Genomic DNA, 22,510 nt, shown 5'->3' on the forward strand with positions numbered 1-22,510 from the left:
TTGCTAAGTTAAAAATAAAATAAAGTACAGAACAGCCTGTTAGACTATCATTTGTGTAAATAAATATGCCTTACACTTGTATATGCACAAAAATTCTTTGGAAGTGAATACAAGAAGCTACTAACGCCAGTTGTCTAGGGGAAAGAAATAGGGTGACTAGGGTCCAAGAATGGGAGGCATATTTTTTATCAGTAATCTCATATATTTTAAAATTTTGAACTACACGAATGTCACCCATTTAAAAAAAAAAAAGCATTTAAAGAAATTAAGACAGGAAAACAATTACAAAATATTGGAATGTAAAACTGTAGAGAGAATACAAATTCACCCAGAGGCCACTTCTGCATTTCCCTTTGTTACAGGGAAGAACAAAATCTGACTACATGTTGGATCTGTTTCTTCTACTTTAGCCTTTGCTTCCCCGTTGCTTTTGTTCACTAAAAGGATACTGCCTATACATAATGGCCTGCCTCGGGGAACACTGCCCCTCTGCCTGAATGGTAAACCAAAGTGCCTTTGTTCAGGGAAGCATCCTGACCCTGTCCACCTGTGAATGGCTGCAAGAAAAGAAGAAATTAACACATCCCCTCCCTGAGGCTGGCCATTCCAGGAGATATTTGCAAGACTCATGGCCTTTTTACTTTACTTCCTCACCTCCTCCCTCTCTCTGTTCTATAAAAGAAACTGGCATCCAGACCCTGATAAGATGGTCTTTCTGAGACACTAGTCTGCCATCTTCTCAGTCTGCTGGCTTTCCGAATAAAGTCACATTCCTTGCCTCAACACCTCGTCTCAAGATTTACTGTCCTGTCCTGCGGGGAGCAGAGAAAGCTTGGACTTGGTAACACCTTCTGCTCTTTCATTCCTACCTAACTACAGATTGTCAGTTCTATGTGAGATCAGAATTCACCATATTGTAATGTTAACCCTGCCTACAGAACAACAAATATATATGAATTTGATCAAGTTAATCTGGTTTGCCTGCCGTTCAGTCATATCAGCCTAACAGTGATACTGACTGAGGTTTCCACTTACTTGGACAAACACATAGCTGATGCCCTTGCCAGACACTGTTATAAACAGCTTAACTCTTTTAATCCTCATAAAAAATTTAAGAAGTAGATACTAACATATCCCTTCTACAGATATGAAAATAGAGGCAAAAGGATGGTAAGTTGTCTGAGGACAGAGCTATCAGATGAAACAGCTGGAATTTGAATTCAGGCAGCCTGGCTTTCAGCTCCATTCTCTTAACTTCTGCCCCCATGCATATTATAACTTGATTTCTAAATAAAGCCTTCAATTGGCCTATATCTTAAGGACAGCCCATATTTCTTGTTAGCAGATCTTGTTCATGGGAACTGTGTTATGTGTGTGCTTGTATTTTTAAAGTTACAATGTTATTAGATTATTTTCAGTAAAAGAATTGTGTGCACTTGTAGTGGAAAGTAATACCACTTATACACATGCGTCTTGTTGTTTGGGTGTCTGTTCTGACACAGTTTCCAGTTCCAAGGTTGATTTAAGTCACAGTTTCCAATTAGAAAGTAAGAATATTAAACCTAAGGAGTGGTTTATGCCCACAAAAAAATCTCTGGAAAAAAAGATAATCCGGAACACATGGACCATTTTGCTATAAATAAATGGTTCAAAATCCAGAGGGTTGTAACCCTTGCTTCCATCATTTGACAGAGAATTATATTAGAGTTTGTGTTTTACTTTTCTTTTTTAGAAATGTCATATCAAATTATATTTTTATTTTTATTTTTTAGGATTTCATCAAGGGTCTTTCCATTTTGCTCCGGGGGACAGTACAAGAAAAACTCAACTGGGCATTTAATTTGTATGACATAAATAAAGATGGCTACATCACTAAAGAAGTAAGAAATGCCTCACCAACACAGCTAGCCTTCAGACCATTTTCATATTTTCACTTCAAAATGTTAAACAATCACAATTATTATTTTAGAATCACTTTTTCAGGAAGTCTAAAATATTTTCTGTAGTGCTGGGGAAATATTCTGATGAAAAATTTGGAATGCTAGAAATAGTTTATAGTTAATCTTCAAAGTAAATATAAAACATAGAAGGAGGGCTTCCCTGGTGGCACAGTGGTTGAGAGTCCACCTGCCGATGCAGGGGACACGAGTTCGTGCCCTGGTCTGGGAAGATCCCACATGCCGTGGAGCGGCTGGGCCCGTGAGCCATGGCCGCTGAGCCTGCGCGTCCAGAGCCTGTGCTCCGCAATAGGAGAGGCCACAACAGTGAGAGGCCCGTGTACCACAGGGAAAAAACAAAAACAAAAACATAGAAGGATTACATCCTGATCTCCTAATAGCATTTTAATGAATACTGTACATGGAATAAAGACAGTAGTTGGAATCAAATAGGAAGGAAATATATCCACACGTTAGAATATTTGGCCTGTAACCTTTTTTCTATCATATAATGTGGTCCATATGGAAACAGATGCAATTTTAAAATCGTGTGGATTATGTAGTGACCTGTACTGTGTGGGAAATGACCTGATGTGATAGTGGAGCCCCAAATAAACTCCCACGTGGACTATCTAAAAAAGAAGCCTCACAGACCAAATTCAGATGCTCATATCAAGTGGTTTAATAAATTAATTTAAAACACAGCAAGAAGCAAGGGGGGCGGGATGGGGTAAGATAACAAATTTAGGATGGAGTGGAGGTAGGATTGAAAGACCACATTACCTGAAGCCTGGATGTGGTTCAATGTCCATATGTCCTCTTTCTCTTACTAGCTTTCCCCCGAGTTGAGTTTTGAGCATTGGGCTCTTCAAATAGAAGGTATCTTGGGCCAATGACATCAACTTGCTCTATTGAAGACACAGGGACAAGTTCACCTGACCACAGTTACAATGTGACAATTAACCTGATCAATGGCCATGGGTTTTATTTGTTGAGCAGAAGACACGTGGGGCCAGATGGGTCTCGCAAATGGGTGGCTGAATTAAGACCTCATGAGTATTAAGTATTCAGGTATATCGAGCATATCTCCTGGATACTTAGTGTCTCTTGTATATTTAGTACACAATAAACATTTAGTACTCAGGTGCCTCCAGGATATTAGGTATCTCTTGGTCCTTTGATCCCTTTCTATCCCTTTCTATGTTTAACATAAACATGCTGTTCTTACCATTTACACCCAACACATCACATGAATTCTATGTCAAACAAACTTCTATGCTCAAAACATCTTAAAGGCCTTCACGTAAAATTTACAAACTACAAACTGCTTTATCATTTAAAATGGAATTGAATACTCTCAGAAGTAAATATATATTACATCCATATTATCAACTTAATCCATACTCTTCTGTGGAAACTTCGATATGAAGGAAACAAGTGTAAACAATAAATCTGAATGTCTAGGTTAACTAGATATTATTTTCACTAAGATTGAAAATTACAAATCAAAAACTAGATTTTAATTTAAAAAATTAAAATTTCGAAGTGTTTCCATTGTCATAGTTTGACTAATATACATGTGTGACTTTAGTTAAAGCCACAGTAGGAAAAACACAATGAAAACCCTAATGAGCTTTGAGACTTATCAGTTTTAGTATAATTCTCATGATGTGGAGTTTATTTTATTCTCAATAAACAGAAATTGATAATCAACATATAAAATATATAATAACTCAATAAAGCAAAGATAGCCAATGTGAAGTCTACAGAAGTCCAAACATTAAACCAGAATGTTTCTTTCCTGATCATGTTAGATACATGGGAATTTCATTCATTTTGAAACCAAGATCCGACTTGATTCTTACATTCTGATTCTGCTGCTTTTAAGGCATAAGGCCATTGGCTTTTCCTCTGGGACAACCAAGACATTTAATGAAGAATCAAAGAAAAATAAAAAATTTGAAATTGAGTAGGGATAATCTGTCAAAGCTTCTCGGTGTGGTTTATTTTCACATTGCATGAGGCTTCATGTGACTGCCTTTTCCTTTTCAGGAAATGCTTGATATAATGAAAGCGATATACGATATGATGGGTAAATGCACATATCCTGTCCTCAAAGAAGATGCTCCCAGACAACACGTTGAAACATTTTTCCAGGTAGGAATGCAATAGAAGTCAAAGAGAAAGGGAAATTAAGAGCAAATTTCCTGATGTTTGCAAAGCATCATGATGATTCAAAAGAATGTAAAGGAAAATAATTTTTACTGAAAGAGTCAAAACTATAGAATATTTACCATCATACTAATTTAGTAATTTTGGTTTTGAATTTATCATAATATTGATAACTCCACTTATTGAACACTCACCATATCCTGGCTAGAACACCAAGCAATTGCCATGTCTCACATGTTTTGGGGTGTTTGTTTTCATTCATTTCTCACAAGCCCCTATGAGGTTATTTATAAATCCTCATTAGCCCCATCTCATAGATGAGAAAACCAAGGCTCTGAAAGTTTCAGCAAGTTGCCTGAAGTCTGTCATAGCTGGAGGGCAGGATTTTACTAGAACAGAGTGACTCTAGATCTATACCACATTCTATTGAAAAGGCAACAGCCTAAAATCAGTCAGCCACGATTTTTATCACTAAGAAGCTACTAGTTTGTGCTCTGAAGCAGTTCCTCCCCATAAAATAAGCAGCTGGGCTTGCTTTTCATCAGCTTCAGCTTGTTCAGTTCAGTGTGAGGGTATCAAGGGGTAAGTGTGAGCAAATTTTTTCGTTCTTTTCTTCCTGAACAGAAAATGGACAAAAATAAAGATGGAGTCGTTACCATAGATGAATTCATCGAAAGTTGCCAAAAAGTAAGTAACGATAGTAAAGGAACTATCCCTTTTGCTTCCTTAACAGCTGAACTTAGTCCTGCCAGCCAGCCACCATGAACTGAGCAAAGTATAAAGATCATATGCCTAAGATCACCACTTCTACATAGCTGAGATGAATAAGCCTACCACTCTGAAAACAATCACCAATTTGCACATTCAGTTCATCAGCATTTATTGTCTATCCCAAGGCAGGCTATGAGGGAAGCCCTGGAGAGATGAAGGTTGCACATGTGTGTTTTTGCTCTTCAGATCCTTTAGAATATTCATCACTGAGGATAAAACATATGTGAGACTTGAATTGTTCTTTCCCCAGAACTAGCATATAACATGTAACTTGTCTACCATATCCTCCATAGATTTAGAATTCCAGTACAGCCAAGAGTGTATCACTGGCCAAACTTATATCCGATTTCTAAGAGAAACATCATTGCTTCAATGTATGTGGACAACAGATGTCTTTGGCTGAACCAGTAATGGTCTTCAGTCACAAAATTAAACAGCAGAAAATTCTCCCTGAGGAAAAGTCCATGTGGTTCTCCACCATCTGGTGGCAGACCAGTATTAGCATACCTAGAGTTATTTGACTTGACGTGGGTAGAATCACGATTAAGAATTTTTAAAATAATTATGGAGACAGGACTTCCCTGGTGGCGCAGTGGTTGAGAGTCCGCCTGCCGATGCAGGGGACACGGGTTCGTGCCCCGGTCCGGGAAGATCCCAATGCTGTGGAGCGGCTGGGCCCGTGAGCCATGGCCACTGAGCCTGCGCGTCCGGAGCCTGTGCTCCGCAACAGGAGAGGCCACAACAGTGAGAGGCCCGCGTGCCGCAAAAAAAAAAAGAAAAAAAAAATTATGGAGACAAAGAAGTTTGCTGGTGCTTTAGTTTTTCTCATTATTTTCAAGTTGATATACTTTCCCTTTCCTGATGCCTGCCTTTTTCTCAACTCACATTTCAATGTGACGGTCTTTGAACGAACTTAGTGATATCAACCTACTTAATGGTGGTATTGTTACTTGGCATCTAGTAGTGGAAGTCATCATTAGTTCTGCTACCATTTTCCACTGCTATAAACAGTCACAATCTCCAAGTGCCCCTATCCTGCCCTAAGTCTGTCCCCCTAAGTTTCTAAGGAACATGCTAAACTGCAGACACTGGGCAATGGTTTCTCACAAACACTCCTTTCTCTGGCATTGAGAGACCATTCATTTTTAAAGGTTCCCAAAGTCCACACAGATTTAGCCCTAACAGACTCAGAAAGAGAGGTGTAATTACTGCAAACCTGTCTCCTAAACCCCAACCTCCAATCTTTATGAAGTTGGCTCTTAGCTCACACACAAACCCTGTATCCTTCCATGTGTACAAGTCTCTGTGATTTGGCGGGCGGTTACCTAAAATGCCAGTTTGCATTGCTCGCTTTGATTATGCTCTGCACCTCTCCAGTTTCCATGCTGGCATTCTATTAATAATTTGAGAAATAGCCCCTCTTAACACCAAGTCAGAGTTAAATAAAGTGTTTAAAGCCTAGTAGACTCAACAAAATGGGCTCTCCATACTTATCTGTGTGGAAAATGGGTAGAAGAGTATTTACATTTGCAGACCCCTAGTATCTGAACATTTGGCATAGGCGTTGGTGGAGGGTGGCAGTACTTAGAGGCAAAACAGTGCACTTTCCTTGGCCGATATGGTGAACTTAATTCCACGTTTTCTCCCTTACAGGATGAAAACATCATGCGCTCCATGCAGCTCTTTGAAAATGTGATCTAACTTGTCGAATGCATCCTCAATCAGACAAATGTGAACGATTCTATCACACAAAGTTGGAGCTACCACTTTTAGCATAGATTGCTCAGCTTTACACTGAGGCATATTATGCAAACAAGCTTTGTTTTAATATAAAGCAATCCCCAAAAGATTTGAGTTTTCCATTTATAAATTTGCATCCTTTTCATAATGCCACTGAGTTCATGGGCTGTTCTAAGTCAGTTCATACCCTGTGAATATTCAGAAGTAACAGGATCTGGCATATAGTTGTATTGATTCTTTAGCCATGGGATTATTGAGGCTTTCACAGTATCGGTGATTTTAAAATATCTGTGTTTTTTGCTATTCATTTGTATGTATTCAGCCCCAGGATTTTAAATGGGTTTCTGAAATACTGGCATCTGCACTTAATTTCCAGATATTAGTTTTCATGTTTGTATGCTGTAATTCCATTTATACTTCAAGTAAACAAAACAAGGTTACTACAATTGGAAAAAAACAAACAAACAAACACATAGTCCCAGTTTCTCTGGATTTGCTTCCTTCTGTTTGTTACAGACATTCATTTACCTGGCATTTTTTTTATAACATGAAACAAGTCAGTTTATCACCAGATGTCAGCATATGCCTAATAAAGCTTATTTAATAAGCATTTCTTAATTTTTCATAATACATATTACAGCCAAGGCCTACATGATGTATGTAATTTTGGATTTGTTCAGTCCTACAGGTTGACTATTATGTCACTAAGTGGAAGTCCAAGAAGGTGTGAAACAAAGCGAGGATGTCCACAGGCTTAGCAAAGGGTCAGGACATCTGTCATCCAGTACGTGGCAATGCTTAGCAACAAGTAATCCTTAACTGCATTCAAGGCCTATTCCATCCTCTTTCCTGACTCCCTCATGGCACCTTTACATTAGATGCCATTTAGGGACAAACAAACAAACCTTTGCTACCCTAATGCCTACCAGGAACAAACAGCAAGCAGAATTCACTTTGAAAGCACCAGTGATTCCATTATATCGAGAACTATAATATCAAAATTTAATAGAAAAGGAATATAAGTGCTAAGCAACTCATCTGGATTGTATTATGATTTAGCTCATCATAAAACTCCAATAATTCAGATTATTTTTAATGATCTTAAGCCAAAATTGTAAAGTTGCCACAATATTACTAAAGATACACACATCTTCCCTGTTTTGCAGAAATATCACAAAGACCAAGAGGCTAGAGTAGGAGGAAATTTGCAACTGTCTTTGCAACAATAAATCAGGTATCTATTCTGGTGTAGAGATAGGATGTTGAAAGCTGCCCTGCTATCACCAGTGTAGAAATTAAGAGTAGTACAATACATGTACACTGAACTTGGCCATCACGTGTTTGTGTAAATTCAATGTGCACATTTTGTATTTCAAAAAGAAAAAATAAAAGCAAATAAAATGTTTATAACTCTACTGTCTATGTTACAGGTCTTTATTGCAATAAATTTTATAATTACTAGATTAAAAACGTTACATTTTTCTTATGGCATTTTTCTAAAAGGTAGAGATCTCGGTCTTTGGGTGGAGCTAAGTGCAAGGATAGAGGAGTCAGGGCAAGGCCAGTGGGCAGGCAGGCCTGTGAGCAGATGCGACCTGAGGATGTGACTAGACACCTGAGGACAGAGTGTGCCAGCCAGGGGACCAGGAATGATAGGAGCTCTGAGGGAGGAGGAGCATTTCTGCTGTTAACACTCTTCAGAAGCTCCTCGTATTTTAAGTTACATCCGTGAGATTGGATCTGAAATGAGAATTACAAAGAGATCACTCTTGGTACCTGAGGATGGAGCAAAGAAAGGGTGTTCTCCGAGGCTTCTGGGACAGAATATTGCTGCCCCTAGTCTCCAGCCCTTCAGAAGTCTGTTAGCCTTGGATTTGGTGTGGCCAGCTGGGTCCCTAACGGCGCTCTTCCTGCCCAGATGTTTCTCTCCCTCTACTCCTTTCTCTGTAGAATGATCCAGAATCAGCTTCTATAACATCAACATTCAGAGCTACACTTGTAACTTACGTTTTAAAAGCTTTTTCAACTGAATTAATTGTTAAACATAAGCAAGCACAACAAAATCACTGAATACATGTAAGACTTTTAAGATTTTAATTTCTGAGTATCTTCATGTACTGAATATCAGTATTTTCAGACTATGAATTACAAAAATAACATTTACTTAAATTAATACCTAAAGTTTAGGTAGTTTTAATGATTTGTAATAAACAACCATACTTATAAGAGAACTTACACATTAAAAATTTTTTTCTTAAATCTAGAATACTCAAAATTATTTCCAAGCATTCTACATTATAAAATACATATTTATAAACAATAATTAACAGTGAATTCACAAATGTTTGTCCACTATTTGAAATTTTCATAGACTTAATATAAAACCCAGGAAATGGCAAAATGTCTAAAAGTAAGTGCACAGCTACACACGAACTGTATAAATGTTATATATAAAAGGCACTAGAAAATATATACAAACACATCCATTGTAAACCAAGTAACTTGCTCACACAAACCATAAAACATATGAAAATATAAACCCAACAAGATTGTACTATTATAGAACTTATTTTTTAATAGTTTTCCATCAACCATTCTTTTTTTTTTAATGAATAACTTGTACTATGATTCAGTGGAATTGTGTATACTCATCTAAAGCCAGGAATAATGAAGGGTGGTTGTGATTTACAAAAGGATAAAGTGAAGTGAATCTGAAAAGGTTCCGTGCATACCCGTGGTCAGCGTTTAACACCTGTCACCAGGGCTAGTTTCTTCAGCAGTATATGGAGCAATAGGTTGGAATTTTAGATTTGATGATGATAAGGCTTCCCTGTCAACAGAAAAAAATTTAGCCTCATTAGTATCATGCAGGGTTCCCCTAAGAGGTACTACATTTGCAGGAGCATGCCTAAAAAAGTACTCAAAACTCCAAACACACAAAATGGGATAGGAGCAGAGTGATGGAAACAGAACTTTTTTTCTGAGTTAAATAAAATATACGTTGTCTCTTTTTGTGGTTTAAAAATATTTAACTAGAAAAATAGTTAGGAACCAGACTACCAGTACTTGAATCCAGCTTCTGCCAGTCACTTCACTGTCAGATCTGGGGCTAATTACTTCTCTGCACCTCAGTTTCTAGCTCTTTACGGGGGGATAACAAAAATCCACCTCTGAGGGATGTAGCGAAGATTAAATGAGTTTAATGTCTAAAATATACTCAATAGAGTACCTCTCATGTAATAAGTTCTTACTTGCTCGATAAAGATCAGGATGTATATATGTATGTATTTTTTTCAAGACTAACGTGTATATCGTTTAAAAAGAAAATTAGGGCTTCCCTGGTGGCGCAGTGGTTGAGAGTCCGCCTGCCGATGCAGGGGACATGGGTTCGTGCCCCAGTCTGGGAAGATCCCACATGCCGCGGAGCGGCTGGGCCCGTGAGCCATGGCCGCTGAGCCTGTGCATCCAGAGCCTGTGCTCCACAACGGGAGAGGCCACAACAGTGAGAGGCCCGCGTACCGCAAAAAAAAAAGAAAAAGAAAATTAAATCAGGCTGAGAATGAACCAATTTCAGTTTAAGGCAGATAGCAAACTGATTAGTTCTAAAAAATGACACTGGCTGTCTGTAACTGATATTTTAGTTTCTCTAGAAGTTGAGTCTTTTCATCATTGTGATACACGTGAGCCTTAAGAAATGAGAAACTATAATATTGAGAAGAATCTCTCATAAAGACTCATCTCCAATATTTAAAGAAAGAGAAAGATGTAAACATTTAAGTTTTTAGAAAGGAAAGAACATCATTAATTTCATGATGGATTATAAAGTACCTAAAGCAAGCACAATAATAATTAAGCCAAGGGGAAGTCTTTGATATGTGATTGAAACTTCCTGTTGCAATTACATTAATTATTACTAAAATATTATGCAGGACATTAGAAGGGGGAACAAGAAGAGCAAAAGTATGAGGGAATAAACAACACTTAATAGTGCTTATAACTTCAAAATCTTTTTAAATTCTGTATTAGCATGATTAAAAACTAATGTGATTGAGTGGCAATAAGATAACTTCCTGGCTAGCTATCACTGGGACCCTTGGATTCGTCACCTACATCCTCAGTATTCCCCCTCCAAATCCTAGTGTGCTATTTCTAACCTGTATTTACTCAAAAACTATCCCCTCCTCCACACACACCCCCAAGAAATCTAACCTGCTGGGCCCACCCCTTTCTAATCGCCCATGTCCCATACCAGCACAGGATGTGTGAAAACCATCTGGGGAGAGTTTCAGATTGAAAAGCCTTGCCATGTTATTTAGCATGTGTTTATTTGCATTTCACAGAGAGGAAAGGGCGAATTATTTCGCATTCCAATTCTCAGAACAACACATTTGTAAGCAAGAAGAATCTCCTTTCTGCTGGGAAGGGACACTGGATTGACTGCGGGATGATTCTGTGCATCTCAACAAGGTGTCAGAAGGCTAACCCTCCGCCTAGACCCACACACAACAAAGAAATTCATCATCTAGTAGCCCAGGGACTGACTTCCTCCTCATAAACTTTATTCTAGGCATTCATCATGAAAAGAATATAGTCAGTTTTAAAAGTCGCTGAAATTGGTCAAATTAAGTAATTTAGGCAATGCTTGAACTCAAACATCTGCTGTTTTAAGATTGTATCAATCATACAAATTTTCTTTATAATCAAATACCTAGAGTGTAACTAAGTTCTACAATGTTAAGATAATCACATGCAACTCTATCATTAAGATCTGATTAAATGTAATCTCCAAAACATGGTGGAATTACTGCATTATGGAAATATTTCCAAGACTAGATTATTTGAACACTTCTTTCAAGTGATGAAAACTCAATTAACCCAGTTTTTTCACAACACACAGACAGTAATGCAATCCCCCACGGCTCTGCACCTTCTTGCAAGTTAGACTAGTCAGCTGAATCATTCCTCTGTGTGCACGTGAGCATGTTCGAGCGAGCACACATGCCTTCCAGCCACCTGGGAACCTCATTTCAATCTTCGATTATGGGCAGATTGTAAATTTTTCAGACAGAGAAGATGGCAAATGAAAGGAAAAATAACACTTTTTCTTCAATAAGTTAAGTTAATCCTTTTGTTTTCTGAATTTCCCAAGGGTCAAAGCAAAAACATCCAAAATACAAAATACAACCAAAATAAAAAAAAATGTACAGCTGTACTACACAGAGTGTGGTACAGTAAGCACGGTGCAGTGCACAGGCCCTATGTTAACCTGGGTCTGAATCCTCGTGCTTATAAACTGTGTGACCTACTGTATAGCACAGGGAACTATACTCAATATTTTGTAATAACCTATAAGGGAAAAGCATCTGAAAAAGAATATGTACACACACACACACACATATATGTATAACTGAATCACTGTGCTGTACACCTGAAACTAACACAACATTGTAAAACAACTATACTTCAATTAAGAAAGATAAAACAAAACTGTGTGACCTCGGCAAGACAGAAACTCTGAGCTCTAAAATGAGAATAATAATATCAACTCCACGTGGTTACTTGAGCCTGAAGTGAGATAATATATGTTATTCAGTCAATTTCATAGTACAACTGAAATGTTTAAAAAGTATGATTTATGGGGAATAATGTTCACTTACACTTCCACCATGCTGCTCCAGCTTCTGTAATGCAGTGGTGATTGGTTCTTTGAATTTCTTGTCCCTTAGTCTCCTGGAAAGCTTTTCAAATAAGATTAAGGGAATGAAATGATTTGAAAAAGTAACACTATTCACTATAAACATAAGTAAAACTTCACTAATAGGCTAACTAGAAATAATACCATTGAGTCTTTACTGTATAGTAAGTACATAAACCCCACTTAATTTGTTTTAGATTTCAAGGCTTCTTTTAGGAAACATCTCATTGAAATTTACATATAATAGACACCACTGTATTTGTTTAAAAAAATGGATTTCTATTATCTGAAACAATACCAACCCTACAAAATCTACTACAGTACTAGCATACTGTAAGTTTTCCAGAGTAAGTTTTCTAAGAAACTGTATACATTCCCATTCTGTAATTTGCAAGAGCATCTGCAGGACTACGATGGAAAGCTAAGCTTCTAAAACACTCGTGTTTCCTACAGTTAAAAAAGGAAGAGACAACAAAGAACAGAGCATTTACATGAATAACTCAGTAACAGTGGCAGGCAAAAGAATCAGACTAAAAACCACAAGACCACCTATCACCCCCAGCTATGTCCTGAAGGGGCCTCCTTGGACAGGTGGAGCTCTGGCTAAGAAGGAAGAGAGCACAGGTGAGCGAGAACAAGAGCAAAGAGGGAAACGGCGCAATTCAGGCCCTCAGGCACAACTCATAACTGTGTTCTCCCACCAAGTGTCTGCAACACTCACCCAAAGACCTAAACATTTCAGCTACAGCAGGACTTGCTCACGGCTCCACCTTCTGGGGATAAAAATGGAGCCCAGGCAAGAATTCCTCATTGATCAAATACATAAAGCCCCTGTCCTAGAGTAGGTTTCTGGTTCTTCCTCTTCCCAGATCTGTGAGTAACCCCGGCATACTTCCCACCACTGAGCACTGAGGAATGGGTCCTTTCAGCAGGTCATCAAAGGTTAGGGAGGGTCAGAAGAGACACCCAGAAAGATTAAAAATGTGAGAAAAGCAACTCTAAAAGAGAGGACAGGCTGGGCTTATCAACATACTGGGGATGAACAGAAAAGGCACCTCTTATAGATCTTAAGTTTGCTTTCTTCGAGACCATGTTCTCAGGCATGGGAGTGCAGGACAAACAATGAACCACCACCATCACAACCACCACAGGTGCCCATTTACAAAGTACAGATTCTTGGTCCCACCCCCTAAATTGCTCTATCAGAATCGCAGGACAAAGGCCCAGGTTCTGCACTTTTAGCAAGATTCCCAGGTGATTTCTTTCTTTCTTCCTTCAAGTTTGAGGATCACTGTCCTAGGGTCAGTGGACAGTCTCTCAGAGTTGAAGCTCAGAAAGGATATGACTTATTTCACATATGAAGAAAATCAGTTGTATATAGGTTCAGTAACTGGTTTTGAAATTCTTTTTCTAGAAGACGAGTCCTTTCTTAAAATAAACACCTAATGTAGAAGTTTATGAGACATGAAAGTGGAGCCTTTCTGGCTGAAGGGGGTGGTGGATGAGGGGAGGGGAGGGAAGGAGGGAGCATCTAGCGCCTCAGTGGTCCTCATGGTATGTAGCTAACAGACCAGGGACAAACCTCCACATGTCCTGTTTCCAAGGATCTCTCCTCTGTGGAATCCCACTGGGGTGTGAAGCCCAGTGTGGTAGCTAGGTCTCCCCAAAGTGTTGCCACCCCATGAAGGGAAGAGGTCCTTTCAGTCAGTCCTTGTCTTAGGAAAAGCAGAGCTGTGGGGAGGAATGTGACTGACCAAAGATTAATGCTACTGTCCCTTAAAAAAAAAAAGAAAATAGTTTAACTGTTGATCTGGTCTTCTCCCTCCGCCAACACTGGGCAGGAATGGGAGGCTGTTTAGGAAGCTCAACTTCCAGTTGGGGGAAGGATCCTTTTATCTCCACGTCACTTCCTCTTCACCTCATCCTAATTCTCTCAGAGGACGTCCTTGCTACTTATTTCTCCCCCAAACAAAAACCAACCTCCACAAGGACAGGGGGCATATCTGGTTTTGTTCAGCATTATATTCCCTGTGCCTCACATGATACCTGACAAAATGGGAGGGCAGAGAACAGCAGATTTATGTTGAACTGCTGAATGTTTGAACGAAGCAATCAATCTACAATGAGTCATTCTACATATTACTGTGAAATTCCTGTAGTTAGTTAGCCACAACCCAACCTGCTAACCTGAGGGTGATGAGCAAGTATCTGCCAGGATTCTCCTCCTTCTGTCCTGAGACTCCCCATATGTTAACATTTGAGAGTCTGGTCTCACTCTGTCTTCTTCCCACCAGACCCATGGTGAGACTTTATCTCCTACCATTTCTAACCACAGCACCCCTACTTGCACCACCACCCCTTCTTTCCATAGGCTTAGCCAGGTGGTTCCTGGGGTGTATTAGTCTATCTGCAGAATAAGAAGTTAAAAATACACTTCTAGGATCTCTCAGGTGGATGGGTCCAAGAAAAAGTGGAACTATGATCAACATAGATGTCTCTGCTCTGAACTACAGAAGGATGCATGCAGAGAAATTCTAGCTACAGCTTATCCCAGCCAGGACTTTAATCTTTCTTTCAGTGTGTGCAGTAAAGGATTAACTCTGCATAAAGAAAGGCTTGGTCCTTGCCCCTGGCTCCTGGATGGAAACCTTGAAGCTCTTGGAAGGTCCTTCCAGATAAGAATGTCTTTGTTTACCTGGGGCCTTGGGCCACACCAGATAGTCAATGCTAACAAAAGTGATTTAAGTGGGGGCCTCGGTCCACAAGGTATCAGATCAACTTCTAGAGGCTGGAGACCAAGGTCAACCAGGCAGGCAGGCGGTGATGCCATGTGACAAACTTCTAATGAGAACCCTGGACACCCAGGCTCAGGTGAGCTTCCCGTGCTGGCAATACTCCATGCATCATGCCAGACGTCACTGCTGGAAAATGCAAGCACTGGCCACACCGCTCCACTGGGAGAGGACAACTGAAGCTCCACACCTGGTCTCTCTCAGCCCTGCTCCATGCACCTCCTCCCTTGGCCGACTTCAATCTGTATCCTTTCACTGTAATAAACTGCAACACTGAATAACAGCTTCTCTGAGTTCCATGAGTCCTTTCAGCAAATTGTTCAACCTAAGGGTGGTCTTGGGGACCACTTGAACTGCGGAGTACCCCAATATAAGTTTGTGATATGGTTAAACTACTCCTAACAGGAAAATGTCTCATCCTGAATGCTAGAGACTCACTAAAAAACTTACAATGTGAAACAAAGAAAAAGAAAAAAGATGAAAAACATCACTTTGACAATATCCAATTCCACAAGAATACGTATAAGCTCTGCTTATAATTCATAGCCAATCCACATAGCCATGAAGTCCTCACACTGTTCATTAACTTTTGTCCATTCAACTTCTGCTTACTTTGATTACAACTCTAAATTTGCTCATGTAGCTGCTTTCCATGTCCACTAGTAAAAAATATTTTATGAACAACTAGGTCTGACGTCTATAATTTTTGGTTAGGATGATAAGGTTTTCTTAATGTTTTGAATCATTTTAATGATTAATTTGAAGCCATTACATCAGGAAGAGATACATATACACAATCCCTATCTAATCTTTTCAGTACTTACACTTGTAAGCAGATGTTTCAGATGGTCATTTAGAGAAGGGCCAACAACGACACTTAACTGTACCAGAGCATTCAATCCTCTTTCAAACACTTCATCATCCAAGTGGACCTGGGGAGGGTTGGGTGGTTAGGGGTGCACAGGCAGGGACAGAAAGAGGGGAGAAGGAAGGATGGGTAAGGAGAAAGGGCAAGCAGGTAGAGAAAAAGAGATTGAACATTCAGTCCTAGAAGATAATCAACCAAACCCAGAATTTAAAACATAACCTTTAGTACAGGACATCTAGAAGCAAAAACCAAATTTGGCTTGACTGAAACATTAATTAAAATATGTTGTAGCCTATAGAAAGACTGATTTGAGGTTCATTATTTTCTCTAATTACTCAAGATGTCCCTTTTTACCTTTAGTACATCCTCCCAAGGTGTCTTCCAGGAAGTAACCATCTGGCCCTAAATAACAGTGGCCTAATTCTGCACACACATCAAAATCACAGGTAAAGAACAAATTTGCATATAATTTGAAAGAAAAAAAGACATGAAATATTCTAAATGTACCACAGAAAGTCTAAAGGAATAAAGCACATACCAGAGCTGCCTTCAGCACAGGAATCAGTCTAGGAAGCAAAGGCACAGCTTTTTCAAGAGCACCTGTGACCAAAAGTAATTCTCTAAAACCCTCCTTTGACACAAAGGTGTATGGATGTTTAGTCTCCCTCAGACCCTGCCGAAACAAAGACAAAAACATGATTTACTACCCATTTAGTGATGCTAATACCAAAAAAATTAATCCTTGTGTAAGTAAAAATCAAGTTTTATTATTATTGTTTTCCTATTTGTGAAATATAATTTCAGTAATTACAATTTCAATTAAACTAAGAAATCGTGGAACACAGGACATACATGAGGCAGGAGGGATCTCTAACCAAGAAAAGAAGGAAAGGAAAAGAAAAAGAATAAGAAAAAAATAAAAGGAACAGGAAAAATCAAAGGAGAAGCAAGGAAAAGTAAAAGAAATAAAGAAAAAGAAAACAGAAAAAAGAGAAAGGAGGACAGGAGGGAGAGGAAAGAAATAAAAAGAAATAAAGAGAAGGAAAAAAACCTCACTAGGATACTAAAAACATGTTGTATATACTCCCAAACACTGCCTGAAATCAGAGCAAATTAGTCTAAAATGTATGTTAATAAACTCCACTTTATGAATGCAAAATTATTGGACCCCTTATCTTAAAGGTGATTTTGCAACTTGTTTAATGACTTTCTAAAATATTATATTTCCTTCATCTTTAAATACTAAGACAAATCTTATACTATGTTTAAAATGCATTGTAAGATATCAAATGCCATTTTTAACATCAGAATGTCAAACAAAAATATGAAAAAAAACCCCACTGTAAATCATTTCTTACTATGCCTTTCACCCCAAATGCATTAGGAACAATTAGACAGTAGTCTTTTGATGTAACTGATCACTTTGAGTCAGGATAAAATAGGTACCTTTTTTGAAAAGATAAAACAAAGAAAGAAGTCTAGAGGGGTGGGATAGGGAGGGTGGGAGGGATACGCAAGAGAGAGGAGATATGGGGATATATGTTTATGTATAACTGATTCACTTTGTTATACAGCAGAAACTAACACACCATTGTAAAGCAATTATACTCCAATAAAGATGTTAAAAAAAAGAAAGAAAGAAAGCAATGGCAACATTCCCTCAGTTTGACTAATTATTATTTGGAATAACTATAACCAGCTGCAGGGTCATGCCTAAAAATACTAATTTTCAAACAATTTGTCCTTGAGACCAAAATATCTGCTTCCAAACGGTGATGAAACACTTCTCCTAGATGCTGTCATGCTTTTGAAAACTATGATGCCAAGCACACCAGCACCATTTTGGAACACAGGTTCTATGGTCTTAGGAGCACCCCTATGCTTTTCATTTTAGAGATGAGGAATCTCAGGTCAAGAGGTGAAATGGATTTAAATAGTGGTGGTTCTGTCACTATTTCCTCATTATTAACTGAGTGGAGTTTACCCAGTACACAAATAAAAGCATTGGTGTTTGGAAAACGGGTATTTAAAAGACTGACTTTATGAGGTCTAAACTAAACTCAGAGTCCCTTTGGGGACTCCCCAAGTTAAAGCACTCCCCGTTCCTTGTGATTAGCTAGAGTATGTTTGTAAAGGTATCACTATAGTTTTGATTCATCTAAAATATTGTTTGCTACCATATATAAAAAGTTTAAAAAAGAACTAATGAAATATTAGAACATCTTTAGTTTTCAATACCAAGTTTAAGAGACTAATTAAAATTTAATTTCAAAATAGGCCACCCATAAAAATACACTGCTTATTAACACCAAAATACCTTCGGCAAGCTGAGGTACAAATTAAGAAAAGTTGAGACCTAAGAAAATTCGGCAGTCTTCAGTAGTAACTGTTATGTCCATTTAAAAGAGTAAGTATACTTGGAAAACTAAAGGAGGAACTAGAAATTCTAAGGATTCACTATAATTAAGAAATCTCAATCAGCACAATTATCTACTTTTCTGTTTTGCTGCCACCTGGCCCTCCCCACTAGTTTTATAGGAAAAGCAAATGTTTCTTTAAATGAAGAAAAAAAGCTTTCTGTGTCATATTTTATTTAGATTACTTATTACTGTATGACTTATCCTAGAGGCACTGCCTATTCAGATTAATACCATCGAAGCTCTTGCTGTCGTTCTTAACATCAACAACAACAAAAATGATCCTTAACTCTTAAAGAAGACAAGTATCTCAAAGGTTAAGTACAACTGGTTAATTCACTTCTCAACTTCTGACTCTAACTCTATACATTTATAAATAATAAAATTCACAGGAGATATCACTGACTCTCTTCAAGCTAATACTATGCCAACTGTTTTCCTGACACAAATGTTAAATAATATAAAGGAACCTATCAGCAGTTTTTCTAAAATCCTCTACAAAAACCATCTCCATGATATTCTACTTAAAATGTACCAATAGGCAAAAGCCCAGAGAATTCTCCCAAAGAACATTAGGTAGGTAATATCAGTTCCCTAAGGAACATATCATATTTAAAGGTGCCTGCTTCTATGAAGAAAGACCAATCAGTAATTGTTATCTGATGCAATATAAGTTCAAATCAGTGATATTCTCCTGATTTGACTAATTCAATTTGATTCCAAGAACTTTTTTAAATTAAATATGAATATTTTATCCACTTATCTACAAATACCTGTGCAGATTTCATGTTTAATTTCATGTTTATAAAGCTGTTTAAACAGTTTAATAAACATATACCAATCATAATTAGTTCCTAAGGGAATCTGGTGCTTTAATACTGTTGGTTGGCTTTTATTTCAAAAGTATTTACTGATGAGTTACAAAATAACATTTAACACAATTTTAAAAATTTGTTTTCCATAAACATTTAGGAAAGATAGAGTATTTACCTCAGCTAAAGTAATAAGAAGAGGATCAAATGGAAGCTTTTCAGGAGGACACTCCCACTGTAACCTGTGTTTTACTGAACCATGGACCAATCTAAAATATAAAAGGCAGTGCATGTAACAAGGACAACATATATTAAGCAGTGATTATCTAACATATACATATTCTTTCTAGAACATAATATTAGAATTATTTTGTAACATGTAGGAATACTATGACCTTAAATGATGTTACAAAGGCATCTTATAAAGCAATAATTATATATTTATAATCCTACAAATTCCTACTCTTTTAGCAAAATTGTTTGGTGGCAAAACTAAACTCCACATTTGTTTAGCCTACAATTTTGGAGTTCCAGCATGTTGCTATTTGTGTCTTAATGCAAATGTTACAGTTGATATGTTTCAGTTATAATTATAACCAAATAATATAGACAAAACTATAGCAAACCTACCACAAAACATGCAAACAAAATGTGATAATTAGCAATGATTTTTTAATAAGTAACATTATTTTTCAGATGTAAATCATTTAACCCTAACATGAATAATCTAAAGGCAAGCCAGGTTTTATCCCTGTTAAAGAGAAGAAAACTGAGGCCAGGACGGTGCAATGGCCCATGCAGGGTAACAAAGAGGCAGCCCCTTGAATTAAAGTCACTGCTGCTGCTGCTTTTTTTCTTTTTAACAGCCTTTATTGAGACATATGAATACACCCATGGAACCATCATCACACTCATGACCGTGAACTTATTCAACACACTCAACTGTTACTTCACACTCCTTTTGTAATGTTCTCAACTTGACACCTTCTTTTCATAATAGCAAGAAGCCTCGGCAAGACTGTTTTTACATTTTTAGCAATAATAAATTCTCAGAGTGGAGAAGGGGTATAAGACCCTTAAAATAGAGTTTCAATTCAGAATGCAAATACAAAATAATAACAATAAATTAAAGAATGCTTCCTGAGCTTATTTTTCACTCCTAGCCCTCCAAATCTGAAAATACCACTAAAAACTACATTTCTTTAACTTTAGAACAACAAAAAGAATGTTTTGATTATTCTTTCCACAATGAAAACAAAATTTTCTATCATCTATAACAGGCTAAAACTGGTTATACTTAGAAGAAATTAATGTTTCTCAGTAGTGAAATCTTAAAATGATATCACTCCATTAGTAACCTGCATCGTCTGCTTTAAAATAGTTTTGATCTCTATCCAAGAGGGCTACAAGAACTGCATCAAAAGTAAACAAAAACAGCTATATTACTCATTAATAAGTATAATTTCAATAAATAAAATTGTAAATCTTTGATTTTTGAAGTATAACTAAAAAAATAATGAAACAAGTTCATTAAATTGTCAACTTCCAGTTCACGAACAGAAAAGGATTATTTATTTGAAATTCGCCCAAGCCTATGGATGCTTAAATTGTTTTAGAAACTGGTTCATTCAATTTCTTAAATTATTTGGTGGTTTACTGTACATCTATCAGTAATTCTATTTTGGAATTAAAATGATTTTCTTCAACAATGTCCCAGGATCTATACCACTCCAACAGCCAAAGTATGAATAAGTTACCATTATTTCAACTGCCCTAGTAAATAAATCTTTCAAAACTTTAAACTGAAAACTGCATTGATTATTTTGAATAATATAGTCAATTATAACTTGTACTGATTTTACCTGCAAGGAACACCTCCCTTAGAGTAAACAGCTGCAAATGCAGAAGGGGCTCGTGACTGTTCACCAAACTGAAATAAAAAATGGCAAGAATACAATAAATATTACTATCACCTCCACTTTGTGATACCTAATCAACTTCAATCCTGTTGCGGTCAGAGGCAGATGGACACCCTGACTTCCAAGCCACCACGCTCATATCAAGTACACCACCATTCTACTCAGAAAAATGGCTAAGAAAAATGATCAACCCTCTCAATACTGAAACCACAACCACAAACGCATTTTGTATATTTCCTTTTACCCTTAACTTGTTTCAGAAGGCTTGAAGGTAGCTGAAACCATATATAAAATAAATATACTATAGATAAATATTTTTAAATATAAATACTATAAACAAATGCAATAAAGATAATAACATCTTTCCACCCCTTCTGCACTGTGACCTTTCAAAGTGAGGACTAAATGGAGGAAAGGTGTACAGGGAAAGTATAATGTGTTTTCAACCTCCCACACATCTCCTACTTCTCCTCCACTCAAATATGCACGGTCTTGGATGGTCAGAGAACCTGTAATTTCTCCAATCTGGTTTTGTGCTTCAATAAAAATCAAAGGCTTAGGATGAACAGGAGTGACAGAGTTGAAGGCAGAGCAAGACTCTCACAAACACATGCCCGGGTGTGTCTGCTTAGATATATAACTTCACAACTTTCAGTTTTTCTATATAATTATTTTATGACTAAATTAATTCTATATGCACTCTCAAAGACAATTTAAAAGATGATCAATCACAACAGGTAAACAATCGCAGCATACATAATTTCAATGTAAGTGATCAGAGGCTTAAGAATTTAGGCACAGAAAGTAAATATTTTACCACATGGTACTTTGAACATAATCAAATGAAACATAGCCGTCTAAATTACAAAATATAAACTTACTAATCTATTTTAAAGATACAACTAGCTAAAAAAACTTTTTAAAGTCACATTGAGTAATTTTAAAATGTACATATAAGTTTAGAACGAACCCTTTTTCCTCTGGAAAAACACATGTTTTAAGTAAAAATACATAAATGACATTTCATTAAAATATAATATTATAATAAAAGATTAATTTACAAAGCTCAACCTATGTTCTGTGTGACAATTCACAGCAATACTAACGTTTCATTTATCTAATTATAATTCCTGCTAAGAAAAATGTAAGTCTTAAAAACTGTGTATAGATCAGTGAGTTCTCAAAAAGTGAATATACCTGTGTACCAACACTCAGGTGGAAAACCTGAATGTTACCGGTGCCTCTTTCCAACCCCTTCCCACCTTTTCTCCCAAAGGTAACCACTATCCCGACTTCCAACTGATTTGCTTTGGATCAGGAGTTTTTACATATCTTAGACATGGTCTTTTCTAATATACCCTATTCTCAAGTCAAATCGTTAAATTAT

At 37.3% G+C, this 22,510-nt stretch overlaps 2 protein-coding genes across 10 annotated transcripts in view; one reads left to right on the forward strand and one right to left on the reverse strand.

The window, feature by feature from the left end:
* The window catches only part of KCNIP4 (potassium voltage-gated channel interacting protein 4), a 1,181,969-nt gene extending 1,173,933 nt beyond the window's left edge, over positions 1 to 8,036 (forward strand). For 3 of the 6 annotated variants that reach the window (XM_029234910.1, XM_029234909.1, XM_029234908.1), the window contains exons 5-8: positions 1,773 to 1,880; positions 3,990 to 4,094; positions 4,734 to 4,796; positions 6,534 to 8,025. In XM_029234910.1, coding sequence (XP_029090743.1) covers positions 1,773 to 1,880; positions 3,990 to 4,094; positions 4,734 to 4,796; positions 6,534 to 6,581 — 324 coding nt within the window. In that variant the 3' untranslated portion in view covers positions 6,582 to 8,025. Of the gene's footprint in view, positions 1 to 1,772; positions 1,881 to 3,989; positions 4,095 to 4,733; positions 4,797 to 6,533 lie in introns of all 6 variants that reach the window. The other 3 variants (XM_029234907.1, XM_029234911.1, XM_029234912.1) reach the window with 3 other exon arrangements.
* Positions 8,037 to 8,049: 13 nt separating this feature from the next.
* The window catches only part of PACRGL (parkin coregulated like), a 56,246-nt gene continuing 41,785 nt past the window's right edge, over positions 8,050 to 22,510 (reverse strand). For 3 of the 4 annotated variants that reach the window (XM_029234903.1, XM_029234906.1, XM_029234905.1), the window contains exons 4-10: positions 21,067 to 21,134; positions 19,383 to 19,473; positions 16,514 to 16,648; positions 15,932 to 16,039; positions 12,278 to 12,358; positions 9,353 to 9,450; positions 8,050 to 8,589 (exon numbers count right to left, since the gene is read on the reverse strand). In XM_029234903.1, the coding sequence (XP_029090736.1) occupies positions 9,394 to 9,450; positions 12,278 to 12,358; positions 15,932 to 16,039; positions 16,514 to 16,648; positions 19,383 to 19,473; positions 21,067 to 21,134 (540 nt within the window). In that variant the 3' untranslated portion in view covers positions 8,050 to 8,589; positions 9,353 to 9,393. The remainder of the gene's footprint in view (positions 8,590 to 9,352; positions 9,451 to 12,277; positions 12,359 to 15,931; positions 16,040 to 16,513; positions 16,649 to 19,382; positions 19,474 to 21,066; positions 21,135 to 22,510) is intronic. The other variant, XM_029234904.1, reaches the window with a different exon arrangement.

Source organism: Monodon monoceros, unplaced genomic scaffold, assembly GCF_005190385.1.
Source record: "Monodon monoceros isolate NGI ecotype Baffin Bay Population unplaced genomic scaffold, NGI_Narwhal_1 Super_Scaffold_20, whole genome shotgun sequence".
NCBI lineage: Eukaryota > Metazoa > Chordata > Mammalia > Artiodactyla > Monodontidae > Monodon > Monodon monoceros.